General features: G+C 37.7%; 2 protein-coding genes across 2 annotated transcripts; one reads left to right on the forward strand and one right to left on the reverse strand.

The window, feature by feature from the left end:
* The first annotated feature begins 1,219 nt into the window (after positions 1-1,219).
* On the forward strand, positions 1,220-10,304 carry LOC137185647 (succinate dehydrogenase [ubiquinone] cytochrome b small subunit B, mitochondrial-like). The gene is made up of 4 exons (XM_067593922.1): positions 1,220-1,336; positions 2,993-3,103; positions 6,107-6,257; positions 8,345-10,304. Exons 1-4 carry the CDS (start codon positions 1,288-1,290, stop codon positions 8,508-8,510), a joined length of 477 nt encoding a protein of 158 aa, XP_067450023.1. The 5' UTR covers positions 1,220-1,287; the 3' UTR covers positions 8,511-10,304.
* Positions 9,809-17,413, reverse strand: LOC137185649 (interleukin-18-like). The gene is made up of 6 exons (XM_067593923.1): positions 16,975-17,413; positions 15,868-15,943; positions 15,672-15,683; positions 13,594-13,737; positions 12,360-12,520; positions 9,809-11,253 (listed from the first exon to the last, which is right to left on the reverse strand). Exons 2-6 carry the CDS (start codon positions 15,932-15,934, stop codon positions 11,026-11,028), a joined length of 612 nt encoding a protein of 203 aa, XP_067450024.1. The 5' UTR covers positions 15,935-15,943; positions 16,975-17,413; the 3' UTR covers positions 9,809-11,025.
* Positions 17,414-20,336: the final 2,923 nt, after the last annotated feature.

Consider the following 20,336-nt stretch of genomic DNA (forward strand, 5'->3'; position numbering starts at 1 on the left):
AATCAATGAAAAATAAATAACAGAGCAAACAGGAGAAAACAAAACAACATACATCTTGGCAAACAGAATTAGCTACAGGTACCGTAACAAAACAAACAATCAGTAAACTGTGGAGACCAATGAAAAATAAAAAATAAGGGGGCACCATGTATCAATAAATGGGGTATTACATTTTCCTTTATATACATCAGAAAATCTTTCCTTGGTAATTATTAGTCCTTGCAATTAGAGATTCAGGAGAGGCAATGTCTGTCATCAGTTTTAATCATTCAGCAAGATCTGGTTTTGTCTGAATCTTCTAATGGCAGAGAACAATCCCTGAAGAAGCAATAAAGCCTGTCAGTGCAAGTCCAAAATTTAGTTTGGATATATACCCGGTGGCAGGAGGGACCTGTGTTACAGCTGAGGAGATTCTGGCAGTGACCTATACAACCACTCTCTGATGCTTTTAATTACATGTTTCAAAAAGGCAAAACAAGAGAGCATTCCCATATTAAATGAAGAAGTACTTGTTTACATTACACAGATATTGTAGGAATATATTGATAACAAAATATGTGGCTAACTGATGTTCATATGCCATATTCATTGAACTTTTATTTGAATGTGAGGCTCCCAGCTGTAAATAAAAGTAAAATTAGCACAGAAACTCAGTTCACTCTATTCAAAGGGACTTTACTGGCATGGGAAACAGACGTTTACATTGCCAAAGCAAGTGTGAAATAAAAATAAACAAACAAAAAATTCATAAACAGAAGAATTATGATTTTGCTGTTAGAAATATATATATATATATATTTATATATTTATATATACAAATAAGTACAAATAAATTAAAACAGAAAAATGTAGACTAGTTAAAATAATATAAATACAAACAAGCGAGAACTATATAAACACTGCAACATTCTTTTCTTCTAAACGATGTATTTAGAGATATTTGTTCATTATGTATGTACAGTAAGTATATCTATGTGCAGAGGTCAGCACAGTGCAGATGTACAGGTGATTGACAGTCTTCATGGTGATTACTTTCCATTGGACGTCACAACAGCTCACAAATCTTGCCTCTGTGTTTGCACATTTGCTGTATTTCGCCCAGCAGACATGGAGGTTATTAGCCATGTTTTCAAAGTCTCTGTGGGTGGTTGTAATCTGTGGATGGTATATGTATATGTTTATGTTTATGTGTTTGCTCTATCTTCTCAAACATCCGATATCTTTGTGACGCTGTCGACTCAGCGACTACATCCGGGTAACTGTGGTGACCTTGGTTGTGTGATCATCATGGCGGCTATCGTCCGGTTGAGTTCTGTGTGTCGCAGAGGAGTTAAACGTGAGTACTTCTGTCTTATCTCAAACTTTCTGGCGTTTTTGAATATATGTGTACTTACTTTAAGGAAACAGTTCAAGGGCAGGACAGTTTGGCTAAGGCGAGGTCAAATATTTTTAGCTCTAAATACGAACAAGTCACGTCACTCAGAGGCTGCTGCTGCTGTCAAGTTATCCACTTCATTTGAGCCTGTCGTTTTTATTGTTTCTTGTTATCAGCTCTGCTTAACGTCAAATAGTTGCTAACACATTTAATTTAACCCGCTCAGAGGGGCTCAAAGTGATATATGTTACCATGATGACATCAGACTGCCCCACCGTGACGTTATTGCTCGAGAGACGCAGCTCTGTACGCCAAACTTCATTTAAAAGATAGTCAGTTAAATGTTCACACACATGTTGGCAAATTTACTTACCAGTTAAAACTTGACCACAGACATTTCTGGATCGTCATAACTCCGTTTTTAATTCGGCGTGAATCAGACAAATCAAAAAGCATTGATTCTTCGACAGTAAAGGTTCAAGTTAGGTCACCACCTTCCTCCGACCGTTTCCGGCTGTGAAATTAACTGTGTGAAACCAGTTGCGTTCTTTTTTTTACCATATATAACTGTAAAGTCACATTAAATGAAGGGATTGTTGAATTTATTGCAGGATTTAAACGGCATCGAGCACGTTAGAACCCCGAGAAGAGGAGGCGATTTAAATACATTCTTAATCCAAAGAGAAAGATTTTATACTTTGACTCTTCAGACTCTCACACCTAGAGGTCTGAAACAAGAGAATGATATCAAACACTTTCTCTGAAGTAGTGGTGGTAGTATGGCTCCCTCTCTTTATATATTTTTTATTTCTAGACCCTGACACACACATTCGAGAAAAAATGTTCAATTTTGTAAATTCAGTAGGTATTTCATTTTCCTTATTGTTGTTTGATCTAGTTAACTTTTTATAGAAAAGTGTTGAGACCCAATTTCAGTACAAGAATTTAAGGTTTCTTCTCTTTTTGTTACATATTACAATATACTTTTGAACGCAGGTGATGTAGATTCTGATATATCGGATGATGAACCTGATATAATATTTATATGTTTGATATTTATGATGTTTGTTTTTGTTGTATTGTTTTTTTGAAGTATGGCTTTTGAATTACTGCTTTTTTTGTATGTACTTTATTATATAAATATGGGCGTGTTTTCCATTTTTAAAACATTCTGACCTGACAAAGATCCATGTAGGATCGAAACGTTGTCATCATTAAACTTTTGTGGCTTGGAGTAAGTGTGCAGACGTTACCTTTTTATTAGGATTTAAACGCCCAACCATACAATAAAAGAAGGGAAATGACAGTTGTTCATTTAACCACAAAACAGCATTATTACTTATTTTTTTTACAGTTGTATCTATACATCTGTTTTGTTTTTGTGTGCTTTCTGACAGTGGTAAAAAATGAAAATCCACGAGTTACAATTTGAAACGTTACATGTGTGTTTGTTTTTAATGTAGTTACAAACACTGTTCATAACTGCATCATAAGTATTTGTTAACACCTTTTTCTTTATCTTAATGTTATGTTGTCTCACAGATGTGTGACTTGTGTTATAATGACATGCTTTTAAAGAGTGCATGATTTTATTTTTTTTCTGTCTTTTCTCATCAGCTCTGTTCTACCAAAGCACTTTGTTGGCCAGGCCGCTGGCTGTACCACACAAATACCAGGAGCAGCCGCACCTGCTGACAGCGAGGATTCATGTGTCGCAGGCCCTGAACGGTCAGTGTGACAAGTGGAAGTTGTTCATACATGCAGTACATACAGAGAGTAAACAGGAAAATCTTGCATATTTTGCAAACCAGCAGTGTGACAAAACCGCAGCCTCAGAAATTACCACAGAGGTGACCCACTTTCATCAACAAGTAAACATTTCAAGCTACACTTTTAACATAACTGAACTCCATTATGACAACAAAATGCTGTAAATGAGATCCTGTTAAACAAATAAATTCTCAGTCCAAGTCTGGTAGCACTGTGCATAATGTAATTCAAGTGATAGTGATCTGTTGAAAGGGTCAAAGTCCAACATATTGTACTTCAGTCACAGAACACAAACCAATATTAATAGTAGTGAACACGTGGGAGTCTGAGTTGTGTCTAACAGGAACATTTTTGTAACTTTCTTGATTAGTTTTTACTGTTATGGTGATTTTTTTTTTTTTTTTTTTTTTTTACTGATCGCTACGTATCCTTCAGTTTGTAAGAATGACATATTCACAGCACAAACCCTCACAGTCAAGAGAACAACACAGAGAAGCAAACTCAAATAAAGATCAACACACGACCCTTTCAATTCAACTATTTGTTGCCGGCTGGGTTACACTTGTGGTGACTGCATTGTGTTCTTGACGTTTCCAATTAAGAGGCAGGAGGTGGCGCTGGGTCCCAGGTCTTTAGTGATGGATGTAATATAATGTAACAAAAACATCAGCTGGGTGTGTGTGTATGTGTGTGTGTGTCCTGCAAGGCTCTTCTTTTTGTCAGTTGGAAAAAGTTTTTTTTTTTTTTTTGTCAAGTTACAGAATATCTGACGGTTATTGGATACAGTGAAGTCCAATTTCATAGACTATAGCAGCATAAATCACAAAACCTAGTAACCATGACTACAGATAGCAACATGATATTACAATATTGATACTGTCATATAAATGATCAGGATACAATTATACTTAAAACACATAGTACAGAATAGTGACCAAAACATCCGTATGTCATTACTGTAACAATTATACACATAGAGAAAATCATAATATTGATTCACACTGAAGTCTGTTTACTTTATAAACTATATAACATGCAGCACTACAGTGTTACCATAGCGACCACATCAGCTAGACTCAGCTCATATGGATAGACTGGTACAGCCTGTTAACATTACACAGTAAATGAATTCAAAGGCACAGAAAAGCATCTTCATACCTGGTAGAATATATACAAATGTAACAAACACATTAGCTGTGTGTGTGTGCGTGCGCGTGTGTGTGTGTGTGTGTGTGTGTGTGTGTGTGTGTGTGTGTGTGCATGTGCGCGTGTGTGTGTGTGTGTGTGTGTGTGTGTGTGTGTGTGTGTGTGTGTGTGTGCGCGCGCGCGCGCTTGGCTCCCCAGACAGAAAGAATAAAATTGATACAATTAACATAGAAGGATTGTCAATACAGCAGGGTTCTTAAGCTAACTTGGCAACAAACTCAGCACTCCAGTGTTTCCAAATGTAATTTAATTAAAAACTGTAGTTAGTGATCTCAGATGTTGTCAGGATTTACACAGAAATGAGCTGATATGACATCGAACAAGATGCAACCATTAGATCATCATCACATCTAATGCTTTCAAAAAAAAAGTTTATCAGGAAGGATTTAGTTGACGTAGATTTTCCTTCTGTCAGATGGAAAAAGTTTTGACCCAATTGTGCACACAAACCACAAACACCTACATAGCTCTGCTGAACACACACACACACACACACACACACACACACACACACACACACACACAAACCACAAACACCTACATAGCTCTGCTGAACACACACACACACACACACACACACACACACACACACACAAACCACAAACACCTACATAGCTCTGCTGAACACAGGCACACACACACAAACCACAAAATAACCCAAAGGTAAGAGATGTAGAACCAATAAACAAAAATAACAACCAGGAATAATTGAATGAAATTCATAAGCTGTGTCTACATTAATCTGTTACATATTGACTACAGAAACAGTTGACTGTGGTACAATAATTAAACAAATTAGTCTGAAAGCTTGAACATTTCACTTGTTGCTTTAAAGCGTCATAGTTGAGTTTGTTTTTCCACTTTGATATGAGAGCAGGTGGTTCACAGCTTTGGCAGGTTACGTCTGATGTTTTGTGGTCCAAATTTAGCAGGCGAAATGCTAGAATGGTGGCAGTATTTTGACACCGGGTTCATGTAGGGTCTGCTGAATGCTAGAAGGTTTAACCCACTGTGACCCACTATTCAGGTTAATGGGTCATTCACAGAGCAGTTTAAGGGCGGAGGCCTTCTCTGGAAAGCTGACTGTATCTGTAAAGTACCAAAAGTTGACCCATCTCACTCAGAGTCTGGCCTGTTTACTGATTCTTTATATTTCCTGATGGAAATCATAAGTTTTAGTTTATACATCTTTGACTTGTTTTTGTTAAAGTTTTTTGTAGAAGCAACAAGGTACTAAAATATAACTTTGGTATTGTTAAAAAACACATAGGGTGTGGTATTGACTCTGGCATCCAGACATTTGGTAATCTGAGGACACAGAATCAGTTTTATGTGACCTTAATACTTTTTGAGTACCGACTGAAATATGTGTGTAAGATTTATTATTATTATTTGATCAGATATTTTCTCATTTAAAACACATTTTTCTGTCTTTAGACAAAATATTATTCATTGAAGAGTCTGAAATATTTAGTTATTTGAGAAAAGGGTTAAAAGGTTTATAATCCCCACTCTTATTCATCTAATAATGGTTTGCTCCGATAATCAGTACAGAAACTCTGGTATCATGTTGGCACAGGTTTATCAAACATCATGTAGCATCAAGTATTAAAAGTCAGATCAAACATCAGGTTTTCTTTCAAGCTTTTTTTATTGTATATATTTCCTGCATGTAATACACACTGTATCTGGCATTCAACCACAATTCATATAACTGTAGTTACATCTGTATCTCTTGTTTCTCTTGCTCTACAGCGGGCTCTGGCTCCAAAGCGGCCTCTCTGCACTGGACAGCAGAGCGAGTGCTGAGCATCCTGCTGCTGGCCATGGGGCCCGTAGCCTATTTTAACCCTGGTCCTGCCATAGACTACTCCCTGGCTGCTGCCCTGACCCTGCATGGACACTGGTAAGAAGAGCAAACACTAACCTGACACTTTGTTCAGAACACGGTGCCGGAAAGCTAGAGTAGCACACACTAGCTGTACGCTGGCTTTTTCTGCCATACAGGAAATTAATTGCTCACATACCCTTTATTTCTAAGCCACAGCTTTTAAATGACATAGTTTTACTTCCTTCCTACTTACTTGGTACTGACATGAACATCTGCCCACAAACCTAGAGGGCTAGAAACATCTTTTTCAGGTGGTAGGCAGCATACTCTCAGTATGCAGTACAACACAACAACACCACAAACTGCAGCCGGAATATGCAGTTTCATTTGTATTTGGAAATAATCCTTTTAGTTTGGTCAGTAAATGTGAGCTGGGAAAACAGATGTGGGAGGTAAAATCCGACATCACATGAGGTCCACAGGGAGTTGTAGTTCAGTGCAAATGGGGCATTAATTTGACTTGTCAGCATCCAGGTCAAATACAGTATCATCCCAACTGTTGTGGTCTCCAACCAGCAGGTTGTGGTTTAACAGATTTGGGGAGTATTAATGAAAGTCCTTTGAACCCTTCGCAAACTTGTTTCCCAAACGTCTCTACCCAGCACAAAGACTTAGCTTGTCCACTGACCCTTACGGGACAAAAGGCAAACTTTGTGCCACAGGGGTTTTGTGGGGGGGAAATTCGGCCTTCTAGCCACAATTGTCAGCAGCTATCAGTTGAGCCTCGGTTAGTTCCAGCTCTGTTTGCAGACTTGAGAAGGTGGATTTAGCTTAGCGTCACAGTAATGTGCTTTCCCATCAGTTAGAGTGCAGACTGAACACTATGGCAGGTGTAGGCCACAAATCCCAGTCATGAGTGGTGATAAGTCCTCTTAAGCAATGGTTTTGGGGCAGGTGGGTATCTCTGAGGGTCGGACTACGTCCTCTCCAACCAAAACCAGCTAGACAAATGCTCTGATGTCATTTGGCGGCGGTGGAGTCACCACGGCCTAAAGCGCTCTCTCTCTCTCTCTCTCTCTCTCTCTACGTGTGTATGCACCTAATAGGATTTTCTAGCACTAAGGAATGTTGTAACTGGACCAACCTGATGAACATGGCTTTAATAAGACACTAAGCTTTTTGAAATTGGGTGGTAGAGGTGGCAAAAATCAATGCTTTGATCAGTTTATTAAAGGAAAACTTATTACAACTTGTATTTATTTTCGATGCTCCAGCCATCTGTTCTGTTGGGTATGGTGACATTGTACTCACCAGAGTAATTGCTGTGCTCTTGAACACGGTGGCATTGCAAACAATGGGACCAACAGGGCAGAATCACAATCATGCAGGTTGTAAACAAATCCGCGGATGACTTGGAGAACAGTAAAATAATACAGTGGATTCAGAAAGTATTCAGACCCCTTCCTGTTTTACAGTGTTTATTCTGTTGTAGACTTCAATTTAAATGGATAAAATTGCTGTTTTTGTCCATCAGTCTACACTCAATAACCCATAATGACAAAGTGAAAATGTGGTTTTAGACATTTTTGCAAATTTATTCAAAATCAAAAACATATTCAGACCCTTAATCCAGTACTTTGTAGAAGCCCCTTTGGCAGCAATTATAGCTTTGAGTCCCCTTTGGTAACTACAAGCTTTGCACACCTGGATTTGGCCAGTTTATACAATAATATAATGTTTATCACAACCAATAAAACAGATGGCTGGGGCAACAAAAACAAAACACAAGCTGTGATAAACGGTAGTATTCCTTTAAGGCCTCAGTAGGTGTTCATAGCTTGTCAGATTGTCTAAGTTGGGGTTACACAAACTGTTAGCTGCATCTAACTTTTGTTTCCAAAAACACAAACCGACAAAGGATGTGAAGGTGTGAAGGTGAGGCAGAGTTTACGTGTGTAAAAATACAATCAAGTGCGACATTGTGAATGCCTTTAAAGGAAAGGTATAAACTCTTTTACCTGGTTGGAATGACATGTATAAACTTGTACCTTTTCATCATGCTGAGGCCTTAACTCTGCACTGGTTTGTTAGTGGAGAGATAGAAACAGATTTTGTTTTCAGTCACATTGACCTTTTCTGTTTTTGTATTTTTTGTGTGGTAGGGGTATCGGGCAGGTGTTAACAGACTACGTTCACGGGGACGCAAAGATCAAGCTTGCCAACGCAGGCCTCTTCGTTCTGTCCACGGTCACCTTCGCTGGTCTTTGCTACTTCAACTACAACGACGTGGGCATCTGCAAAGCTATCGCCCTGCTATGGAGCAAATGAATGACTGTGGACTTGGAGGACTTGGAGGCTTGGGAGGAATGATCTAGACGCCGGGGCGGGAGCAATCTCATCCTGGCTGATTGTAAAAAATTCAAGGTGTTATATGTAAATTCTTATAAATATATCATTTTGACAATATTACAGTGATTCACAGTTGTGTAATTGTAATTCATGTTGATCAATTCAGGCTTGGTCTTTGTATTAAATTCTGTTCAGTTTAGTTACAGTAATGATTGGGCAACTTGCATCCATTTTCTCTTCTTACACATGGTAGATTAGTATCTGTTTATGTTCAATATGAACTCAATTTAAGCTACGTTCCCCTGTAGATTTTATTCAAAGCCACAGCAACATGTCCAGTTATTAAATGTATCACTACCAATTCTACAAATATGAGATATCCAGTATCCTGACATGTGGTCATTATATTTTCTGGTGACATTTCATGAAACTCAATACATGTTTTCAACAAGACTGCTATGACTTCTATCAAGTCCTACAGAAAAGTACTGTTTGACATCTAATTTATTTTACATGTTCAGGTCCTTTTTGTGGCTGATTTCTTCTGTGTATTTTGTTTCAATCACAGTGTGTACATACCACCTTATGCTCTTAAACCCATCGGGAACAACAGGGCAGCACTACAGATTTGAGCAGTGTTTGTATGAGGGTTCACATCACCTTCCACACTAGACTCCCATTTACAAATGATTCACAAGGTCCACTTGGTTTATTTTGTCACTACAGCCTCATGTCACTCAGCTTGAGCTTACTGTAGTGTCTTTACTGTCTGATGGACAAGAACAAATGCTGTGAGCAACTTAAAGTCAGAGGTTGCATTGTGAAACCTTTACCCTGAGTCAAGCGTGCATATTGCACACTAGTTGGACAGAACTGTGGTTTGTGCAGAGAGCAGCAGGGGCTAATGTTAGTGTTGGAGAAGACTTTGCTTGTACTGGCCAGTTTTATTCAGGTAGGGATCTGCTCTGCTGTTCTATTACAGCTTCTTTAAAGATAAAGGAGGCTAGATCTGAAGTGTATCATCAATACAAGCCATCCAGCAACACTCAACCTACCGGTGCATGTCCAGCAGAATGGCAATGGGTCTGAAATTAACAGCTGCAAAAAGCCGTCCTCTGCCGATTTAAAATATAACTCAAGACAGTAACAATGTCAGTAATATGAACAACTGTAACATATTGAGTTGTGTTGTACTTCATGTATGAATTACAAACCTCTTTCCATTGTGTGAGTGAGCAAACGGCAAATTAAAAATTACACATTTTAAAAAATAATCAAAAATGTATATTTATTTTGACCATTTAAAATCTCTTTGCAAAAGAGTTACAAAGTTAATTTCAGGCACTGTTGCTAAAGTCTGCTGAATGATAAAGTTAAATATAATATTGTGCTCCTGTACATTTATTCATTAAACTCGCTGGCAGGCTAATCAAAACTTCACGTTATCATGTAATCTTGGAACATTTACATCTGGTATACGCACACAGTCCTTGCATGCAGCTATTTAAAAATGACAAAAAGCGTCACATTTGTACTGCTTGACTGAGCGTTACAGTTTATTGCTGTAAGATCTGATTTCTGGATTCAGTCTATTGTCACAATGCTCATGCAGTAAATGTTATAAGAGCTTACAAGTTTGGTGTTGGTCTGTTTACTCATTGTCAATTTGTAATGTCTGTTCAATTTATGTTTCAGATTATACGCACAAAATGAGATATGGCAAGAAAAGTGCACTGTTCCTGCCATGCTGGAATAAAGTTGGATTTATAGACATTTTCATATTTTCACATTTTATGACCTAACAATATACACAATGTGTACTATGACAGAAGAGTAAAAAAGGTACAAAATGTATAAAAACAGCTATTATTCAAATAACAGGTGTAGTTTTTAAAAAATCAATTCTGTACACGTCTACATGGGTGAATTATGGCCCATGCAGCAGTGGGAATGCTTCAAAAAGTCACACTAGAAATCTTTCATGTTTAGATATGCATGATGCAAATTTAAACATGATAAAACTGTAAAAACATACTCAAGCATTTTAAAGTTGCAATCACATCTAAAAAGAATAACAGTAAAGTTTGGAACACCCCTTGTTTCACAAAAGATAAACTGCCAGACGGTGAAATAGTGTGACTGGTCAGAACAAAAGGTTACCTAATTTAGTTTATTTAATCAGGATTTCACTGGTTTGATCAATTAAAGCAATGTATGTGTTCTTGTTGAAACAAGTTGTAGTTCATGTTTTATATTTGAAATTACTAAATGAAGGAAAATAATCTCTTTAACTCAAATCTCCAGTTTCTCTCAAATACTAAACTTCTGAACTCTGCTGACTACACACAAGATCTTTTCTGTGTCGTCCTAGTTGTGTTTTGTATAGTAGTAGTAACCGCAGCAGGTTGATGCTGAATTATGAAACAAGAAAAAAAATTTATCCTTAATGAAACAAACAGGGTGATGTAAAAACAGATGTTTTCAATCAGTGACATTAGTCACTGCCCGCAACAGAAAGCTGCCACTCGCAACCTACATCCACTTCATCAACTTTACTACGCAGGACCAGTTTCTCACAACTGGAATCATACTCAGGCTCAAATGCCAGGAATTTTCCCTTGTTTGCATAGGACTCAAACATGAATGTGTTAGAGTCTGAGGGGATTTTCTTCAATAAGAACACCACCTTGTGTTGATCTTCCTTAATTTCATCTGGAAGATTCTATAGAAAAAGACAGATGGGTGATTTAATTGTCATAAAACTAGATCAATGAAAAAGCCAGTGTAAAGTGTAAATATATTGTCATTCACAAGACCTCAGTGAGAAATGGAAGCTACATGGAAATATTTCCTATTAACCTGATACAGTATTTGCCAGTGCTTTTATCATGACATGACTCATCAGAAATGGTACGCTATACTTGGATAACAGAGGGCAGCAGATTAGGACTAAAAACATCTATAACAGTGACTTTTGTTTATGCAACAATCTTCTGATTTTAGATTATTTAGCAGTGTGACGCTGCATGTATACAGTAAGAATGCCAAAACACAAACATTGATCAATTATAATACAATTGTCTCTTAATTTAAAACTAAATTTGTATTCAGGGTACTTTTCTTGTAGTTCAGTTAGTCCCAATATGAACTGACTGGTAACTTTTAAAGTTGCGTAAAAATAGTTTATCAAATTCTGTTTTGAGTCAATTTTGGACTCTCACACCATCAAAGAACATCAATATGTGCTGCATTTCAAGACATCTCATGTGATACTATAATTAACATTTTGTTGTATCCTCAACCTGCCTCATCTACCTTTTTATTTCATATGTGGTTTTGTATTCTTCCCACAATGCTTTTTGATAATTTTTTGGTCAAGTAAACTTTTCTGTCCACACTAGGATGTGTCTGTAATCAGGGTGTCATCCTCCCTTGACCTCACCCCTTACTGTACATAAAACATAACATGTAATCTGCAAGGCTTAAACAACGAAATCCATTATTCACCTATAAACTGATGTTGGTGCCACTATGTTGTTTTAGTCCTGATAAGTTAAGCTACTACTAACTTCCCTCCCTGGAGGATGTGTGCGTTTATCTTCCTCAGGAAGGCTTTTCAGTTCTAGCTTGTGTCATGTGATGACAGCTACATTTTTGACAAAACTTTACAAAACATACAGTCTCTCAGACAACACACTGCTATTAAATGATTCAATGAAATGTACCGACACCACCTAAAAAAAGGCAGAGTGGACATTACTTTCTGTTCGTTGGAGACACATGGCATCACGCACTGTAAATAACTTTCAATGACTTGTGTATACTCACCATTTCCTCAGCCTTAATTTCATTCTCACTGCAGTATGCCACCATTATCTTGCCATCTGTCTTGGTGTATAGAACAACTGTAGTGTCCTTATTCTCATCTTTTTTCTGACTGTCCACTGTTTTAGGGACAAAGTTATAAATCTGGATGCAGAACTTGCACTCTACAAAAGAAACGAGACATGAAGGATCATTGTTGTTGAAAGACAAACTGGTTTCATTTATGTAAAGATTATTGTCACAGTGTGACCACCCTAATAAGCTGTCAGTCTATCTATGTTTACAGTTTCTGTTTTGTATCATTAACAAGACTGTGCACTTTGTCTAACTCAGACTCATATAAGCTTAAGCTAAATTTTAAAATGCAACTCCAAGGTCATCTAAAACTGTCACCGTCATTCATCTGAAAGGTTTTACCAGTTCTACTGAGGGTTCAGCACTTTTCCAACATGTAACCTCTGTAAGTGATCCACTGGTGACTCTCAAGCTTGAAATGCTCCTCAGTAAAGGTGATAAAGCCTCTCAAGTGAGGCATCAAATATGTTTTTCCTTTTATTACTACTACAAATTCCAGGACTGAAAGCCTTCTCAGACAGGTAGCATAGTAATGATTTGGGATGCTTCAAATATCAAGGAATTAACAGTGACCTGTGCAATGATCTTGGAAATCTTATCTTAGTGAAGAGGTTGCATGACTGTTAAAATATTAAGAACTAGTACTGGTGCTCTGTTTAAAACAAAATTGATTGCTTACTAAGTACATGTACTTGCTGTGCTTGACTTGCTAAATTATCATAACCCAGTGTTCATTCACTTCCTCTGATATAAACAGGCTTGTGTTGTTTTTGTGTGATAACCTGCCCAAATAGTTAAATGTCTGGTTTGAGGTAAGAGAGCTTGATCTGTTACTTTTTGGCTGTTTACTGAATAATACAAAGGTTTGTTAGGCTCCATGCTCTTAGCCATTGGTTGTCTGGCACACACAGGTCATTTCTAAGAGCATGCAATAACTATAGATGCCATTTCTCACTGGAATTCCATGTTAGCCAGCAGAAGCCATCAAATGTCTATAAACGCGGTGTCTCATAAAAAAGTTTTTAAAATGCAAAGACATACATACATCTTCAATTGTTGAAAGAAACTAGAAACCCATCTGTAAAGGATAAATTACAATCTAAATATAAGCAGCTGACAGTACAAACACACAGAGGTTACTATATTTTTTGCTGCATCTTACCAGACTGACGTTGCCCGTATATACTTAAGGGTTGTGCTTCAAATTTGTCCTCATCATAAATCAGGAATTTGCTGCCATGGCTTTGGATCCAATAGAACTTGCATGGTGCGTCTTTTTGTAAACGGTCTTCATCCAGATCTTCATCTTTGAGAGAAAAACATCATTTACAAAATTGATTGCTTACCAAGTACATGTATATATATATATACATATATATATATATATATATATATGTAGGAAATGTAATTCTGTGATGAGTCTGGACCTATGATAATAATTTTGGATTTTGATTTGCATTAGTGTCAAAGGAGAGATATAATTGTGTATCATTGACATAGAAATGGTAACTGATATTGTGTTTTTTAATAAAATGACCAAGTGGTAGCATGTAAATGGAAAATAGTAAGGTCCCAAGAACAGATCCCTGTGGAATTCCATATTATAGCTGATTGATAATTCCCAATTTCCACACAGAACGGCCTTCCTGAAAGTTAAGAACAGAACCAATCTAAAACCGAACCTGAAATGCCCACCCAATTTTTAAGATGTTCAATTAAAATACTATGATCAGTGTCAAAAGCCACAGACAGGTCCAACAGGAGTAACCCTCTGTTCATACAATAAAATCAATCAATCTAGCAGTACACTTACCTCACATAATAATATCAACAATATATTTCTGCAATTTTATGAAAAATTGTACACTTCTCAAGCTCGTGCACTATCTGATGTTATCAAACAGTTTTTACATGCATGTAAATTGCCCACATTAGCACAAAGGGATCAGATTTCCTTGAAGATGGAAATCGCATGTGAGGAAATAAGAAAAACAATTAATTCCCTAAATAATGGTAAGAGTCAAGGGCCAAACGGGATATGCAATGAGTTTTATTAAAAGTTCAACAACATAATAGCCCCACATCTGTAGAGGATGTACAAGAAGGCTTTCGAGGTCGGCATGATACCAACAACATTAAATGAAGCTACTATTACACTTATTCCAAAGACAGGGAAAGACTTAGAGCAGGTAGGTTCATATAGACCAGTTTACTATTAAACACCGACCAGAAAATCTTGGCCAAGTCCTGAACTAAACACTCACACCCACCCACACACGACACCCTGATCAAATAAGGTTCATCCTGAACAGACACTCGTTTCGTTTGTTAATATCTGTTCCCTTAATGCCAGGCACTGTTTGATACAGTTCAATAAATATAAAGTCTATTATTGCACATTAGTTAAGTTATCTGATCTGTTTGCTCCATGGTGTTGCATTTGGGTTTGTCTTTTTTGTTTTTTGTTTTATTTCGTTTGTTTGTTTGTGTCATGATCCTGTCACGGTCTGGCTCTACTAAGTTCAGGTCTCACTCACCACAACCTTCTCACTGCTTTAATGTGATTATCTAATCATGTGCAGTGCTGGTTATGGAGTGACTTGTTTAGTGTTTAGTCAGCCTTCATCTAGACATCACTCTCTTAGGTTTATTTATCCATGATCATTTATGTGACACTTCTGTTATCCAGTCCTTTTGGTCATGTAATTTTACTCATTCATACAATGAGTTGCCAGTTTTTATGAGCATATCTTATTTCACCACAGTAGTGATGTCTGTATATTGTTTGTGTTCAACATTAGAAGGACTTTAAGCATCACTATCACTGCAGTCACCTCATTCCCCTTCCCTGCCCATCTCCCTACACATAAACTATCAAGAGACAGTTTTGCCTTTCTCGCTGGTGTTATACAGGAGCAATTCTTATGAGGAAAATGTAATTTGAGACATTACTGCATTTTATTTTATTTTATAGGAACAATCAGATCCTTTGTACTGTGTAGTTCTGTTTTGCTCTGTTCGGCCAGATTTGCTTTGCCTGCATGAACCTGAATAAAGAGTTATTCTTCAAGATCCTGTTGCCTGCTGCTGTTTCCTGCGTTTTGTTTGCCCTTTTTACTCCCTTGTATTGTTTTTGTTGTTAAACATCTGAAATGAGGCATGATATGCACTCCAAGAAAGTTTGTATTACTGCTGTACACATGCTTCATAATACAAATATTTGAAAGAGAATTGCCTTACCTTCTCCAGTCCCTTTAAATAGAGAGCGTTGGTCAGTAGAAGAGAAGATTTCAGGGTTTATATACAAACATTCAGAAAAGAATAGAGATAATGTTAAAATTATAGTTATAACAAACACAATATATTATTATACAAAATATAATAGTGATACATAATTCAGCTATTGAGAAAGAAGACAGGATGGAAGCACTTTTACCTTTAAAGTAGAAGGCATTCTTACATATACCAACAAAGTGAAAAGGGAGGCAGTTATTGGTAGACATCAGGTAGACCTGGTGAAAAACAAGTCTTTTTTAGATTATGGAATATCCACAGGGTCTGCATTACTGCCTGCCACAGTGTCTTTTTTTGTGCTGCTAATGGGTGGCGCCAATTTTTCAAGTTCTACACAGTGGCTTTAAGGTTGTATATTACATACAGATATGTGACAAATTAAGGAAAAAAGAAAAGTTACGTTGTTGTTTTGTGTTTGTTAGGGTTGAGATCTGGGCCAGCTCAGCAGTTTTATACATGTAAGAGAGCTTGATAGAGTGTGTACATATTTAATTATAGCATGCATTACACCTGTATGGAAGCACCCACCTGGTTATTTAGGTGTATTTGCTGTAATTTGTCACCAGTCTGTACTGAGCAACTCACAACCCCGGCCAGCTCAAAGAAAAGACAACAAAACCTTAAAACAACAGTCAGGTTCCATATGAACATGGAAACAGGTTTTTCTTGCCATTCATACTGACCATTAGAAGATCCCTTCATAATGCAATTACAATGGAAGTGATGGGGGGCAAAATCCACAGTCCTCCTTCTATGCAAAAATGTATTTAAACATTTATCTGAAGCTAATATGAAGCTTCGTCCAAATGAGTCAAATCAAGTAGATATCTTTCAACGTTACAGTCTTTTTAATGCCAAAGTTCCTCTTTTTGTTACTATACTTCCACCGCAGCTCAACAGGGAAACACCATCAGAGGAAACACGAAGAGGGAATTTGATGCTAAAAAGACTGTAAATGTAGCAGATATTCACTTGATATGACTAACTCAGACTGCTGAAGCCTCATATAAGCTTCACATCAACTTTTAAATGCATTTTTGCACCAAATGATTGTGTGGACATGCTGCGGATTTTGGTCCCCATCACTTACATTGAAAGCACATTTGAAGGAGATCTTTTAATAACCAGTATAAACAGGAGGAATGATTACAGAGAGGGAAACCTCTTTCACTGTTCATATGGACACCTGACTTTTGTTTTAAGACACACTTGAAAAGCACGTTTGATTAAAAAAAAAAATTATAATTACCTTTTGTTAGAGACGTGATGAAAACCGGCGGGTTTCTCTCTGTCCTTGGGCGGCTCGTCCACACCTTTCATGATATTTGAGTGACAGACAGGAAAATCAGCCCAAATAATTACAGCAACAACAAAAAAAACTTCCTACCAAGCCGTCAAATGAAAGTCGTTCAGTGTTAACATTGTTCTTCTCTTCTCGCACTGTGTCTGTTGCCTACTCCAGGTCTTTAAATGACAACAAGAAAAGAGATGCGATGTTACCTCCTAGGCTTGTCACTTGCTGCCACACTGAAATCTGCTCACGGGAAATTTGAAGAGGTGGGACGATAGAAGGATGGGACGAATTCATGCGTGAATTATGATAACCTCAGTCAGGGTTTTTTTTTCCTAAGTGTTTTTATTCTTCTTTAGGCATGAAAAAAATATTTGAACTTCATTTTTTTTTAAACATGCATTTTTCAAGGAGTTTTCCACATGTCAACTAACCAATGAATAAAATGATATATTATTTGAAAACTATAAAATAATATATATATTCAAAGCTGTTAAACTAGTGTTTTAACATATTTCAACATATTCTAATACTGTTCAATACAATGCAAAAACGTTGAACCTTGGTCCTAACTCCTCAGCCTCTCCCCTCTGTCTTACTGTATTTAATAGCACATGAGTTACAGATGACTTGAAATGCAGAAGATCCTTCTTTTCTAATCCAGACATTCTTTTGAGTTGCCAGGCATTCCCTCAGCATCCTCAGCTCCCTCAACATCCTCAGCTCCCTCAGCATACTTATCCCCCTCAGCATCCTCAGCCCCCCCCCCCACCCCCCCCAGCAACCTCAGCATCCTCAGCTCCCTCAGTATCCGTAGCTCCCTCAAAACCGCAAGTTACATTCTAATAACATAAATCAATTGATTTACAGCCAAAAAAGTTACTGCAGATGAAGTATTTTCAAGAACAACAAAGTTGCAGTAATAGTATAATTGTAGTTGAAATATAGTCAGCGATGCATGACGCCCAACTTAGTGGACAGATGATTAATCGTCATTTTTTCCCAACATACAATCAATACTTGGAAATTTTAACAATTGTATTACTCCTTAGTTGTTACTTGATGTTACAAAATTTTATTTACCTGCAAGGGTCTACTACCATAGAAGGATTGGCAAGATATTCCTGAGCTGCTGAGCGTTTCCAGCGGCCATCTTGGTTTTGAGTAGCTAATTTGTGTTGCACTTACAAAGGCTGGCCAATGGATGGCAGTGTATGGAACGACACACTAGCGTCCACTGTGGGGGCTGATGTGCAACTATACCATCAAAACCTGTTCACTGTGGTGACCACTGTGCATGAAAGGGTTCATATGAAACATCTTTGACTCATACTAACATAGTTGGGGATAAAGTCTATAACTGGCATGGGGCTAGGAAGAAATTCTCCAACAGACGACCCCCCACTTTCTCAACACCAATGAAGACCTGCCAGCGAGAGAGGGAGAGTCATCAGAGGGGAGCGAAATGGAAGAAAGGACCAAATCATCTCAGCTTTCCTTTTTCTTTAGAACCACTCAGAACCAACCAAAGAAGATGCGGCGGGGCACAAAGGGACACCACAGGTGTCCGCTCTTAGCAACAGCAGACAGTGATTAACATATCTGATGTGAGTCTCTCTCAAGATGAAATGTCTGTGCTGAGTAAGGGTCTCAGTTTTTTCCCCAACTAACAATACCGACCCATTTAACCAAAAAGTTGATGCATTCACATTTTTTAGACAGCTGCATCCCAAACACTTTTTTTCTACCAGGTCAAGTTATGTTGTTAACAGGGACCTAAACTTTGACACCTACATCAATAGAGAAGCAACTCCATTTAAAAATAAGTCTTTGTTGTTGCCTTCATCTAACCTGAACCCTACCGTACTCACCTACAGCAAATTAGTGGAAAAAGATTTAGCTGAAATAGACCAGATTTCACATGCTGCTAAAAGGAATTTAAACAAATCTAAATTAAAAGCTCTTAGCAATCTGGAATCTAAAAAATAGATCATCATTCAGCCAGCGGATAAAGGCGGGTCAGTTGTGGTTATGCGTTTTGAGCAATATGAATAAAGCATCAGAAGTCAACTATCTGAGACAGAGTGCTATACACCTTGAAAGTCAAACCCCACTGATAACTTAAAGAATCAGTTTTTTTAATATGTTGACTCTGCTTTGAAAAGGGGTTGGAGAACAGAAAAAGAAAAAGACTTCTTACAGGTTGAGTATCCTGTATGCTCTGTTTTTTATGGATTACCCAAAGTACATAAATCCATTATCAATCCTCCCCTCCACCTGATTGTGGCAAGTATTGGTAGTCTTACTGAGCCTCTGTCACAATATGTTGATTTCTTTGCTGAGAAATTTGTCTCAAGCCTCCCTTCTTTTCTTGGGGACACTGTTGACATACTGAATACTATTAAAGAGTTCAAAAGCAAACAAGCTGATATCCTGGTAACTTTTGATGTGCAGAGCCTGTATATATGCATACCTCATGAAATAGGCCTTGATGCTCTCACCCATTACCTTAACAAGCATCCAGATGGGATTTTGCCTCCTAATGAATTCCTATTGACACTATCAGAAATGATTCTCACTATGAACTTTTTTAAGTATTTAGATTCCTACTACCTTCAATCCCGTAGCACAGCTATGGGCAGTGGGAATCTCTATTAGTTAAGAAAACTGGAGCGACCACTACTTCCTCACAGATCACTTTCTCTACTGAGTACTCCCCTCTGGCAGGCAGGGTCAGAAATATTATCCTTAAACACTGGAATGTCCTCAAAAGTGACCCATCTCTAAATACTATCAGCCCTGTGCCTCCCCTGGTCACATTTAAACATTGCCGCAATCTGAGAGACAGATTGGTTCACTCAGATACTAAAAAAACACCTAACACTGTCTCCTGGGTGCCTAGTCAACCCACAGGTTTCTTTCACTGTGGACACTGTGCACAATGTTCTAAGTCATCGGACACCAAGTACTTCACACATCCACTTACTGGTAAAAAATACTTCACTAAATCTTTCATCAGTTGCAGCAGCACATATGTTGTCTATATATGCTGGAGTGTCCCTGTGGTCTGGTTTATGTTGAACAAACAAAAAGAGCTTTAAAGACTTGCATATCTGAACATAAGACTGCAATACGTACGCAAAACATGGACTATGCTATGGCTCGACATTATGCTCGGGCATTATGCTCAAGTTCTGGGGAATAGAAAAAAATTCACCCTCTCCTAGAGGTGGTGACATCATCAACACTGCTTCACAGGGAGGCATTTTGGATTCACACTTTGAACACAGTGGAGCCCTTCGGCTTTATTGAAGAACTAA

This window comes from Thunnus thynnus, chromosome 7 (assembly GCF_963924715.1).
Source record: "Thunnus thynnus chromosome 7, fThuThy2.1, whole genome shotgun sequence".
NCBI lineage: Eukaryota > Metazoa > Chordata > Actinopteri > Scombriformes > Scombridae > Thunnus > Thunnus thynnus.

Excerpts from the sequence above, each read along its gene's own strand:
- LOC137185649 (XM_067593923.1), bottom strand. The coding sequence starts at position 15,934 with ATGTCTACCAATAACTGCCTCCCTTTTCACTTTGTTGGTATATGTAAG. Across the intron at positions 12,521-13,593 it reads ATACGGGCAACGTCAGTCTG|AGTGCAAGTTCTGCATCCAG; the intron begins GTAAGATGCAGC and ends TTTCTTTTGTAG. Across the intron at positions 11,254-12,359 it reads AAATTAAGGCTGAGGAAATG|AATCTTCCAGATGAAATTAA; the intron begins GTGAGTATACAC and ends CTTTTTCTATAG.
- LOC137185647 (XM_067593922.1), top strand. The coding sequence starts at position 1,288 with ATGGCGGCTATCGTCCGGTTGAGTTCTGTGTGTCGCAGAGGAGTTAAA. Across the intron at positions 3,104-6,106 it reads TGTGTCGCAGGCCCTGAACG|CGGGCTCTGGCTCCAAAGCG; the intron begins GTCAGTGTGACA and ends CTTGCTCTACAG. Across the intron at positions 6,258-8,344 it reads CTGACCCTGCATGGACACTG|GGGTATCGGGCAGGTGTTAA; the intron begins GTAAGAAGAGCA and ends TTTGTGTGGTAG.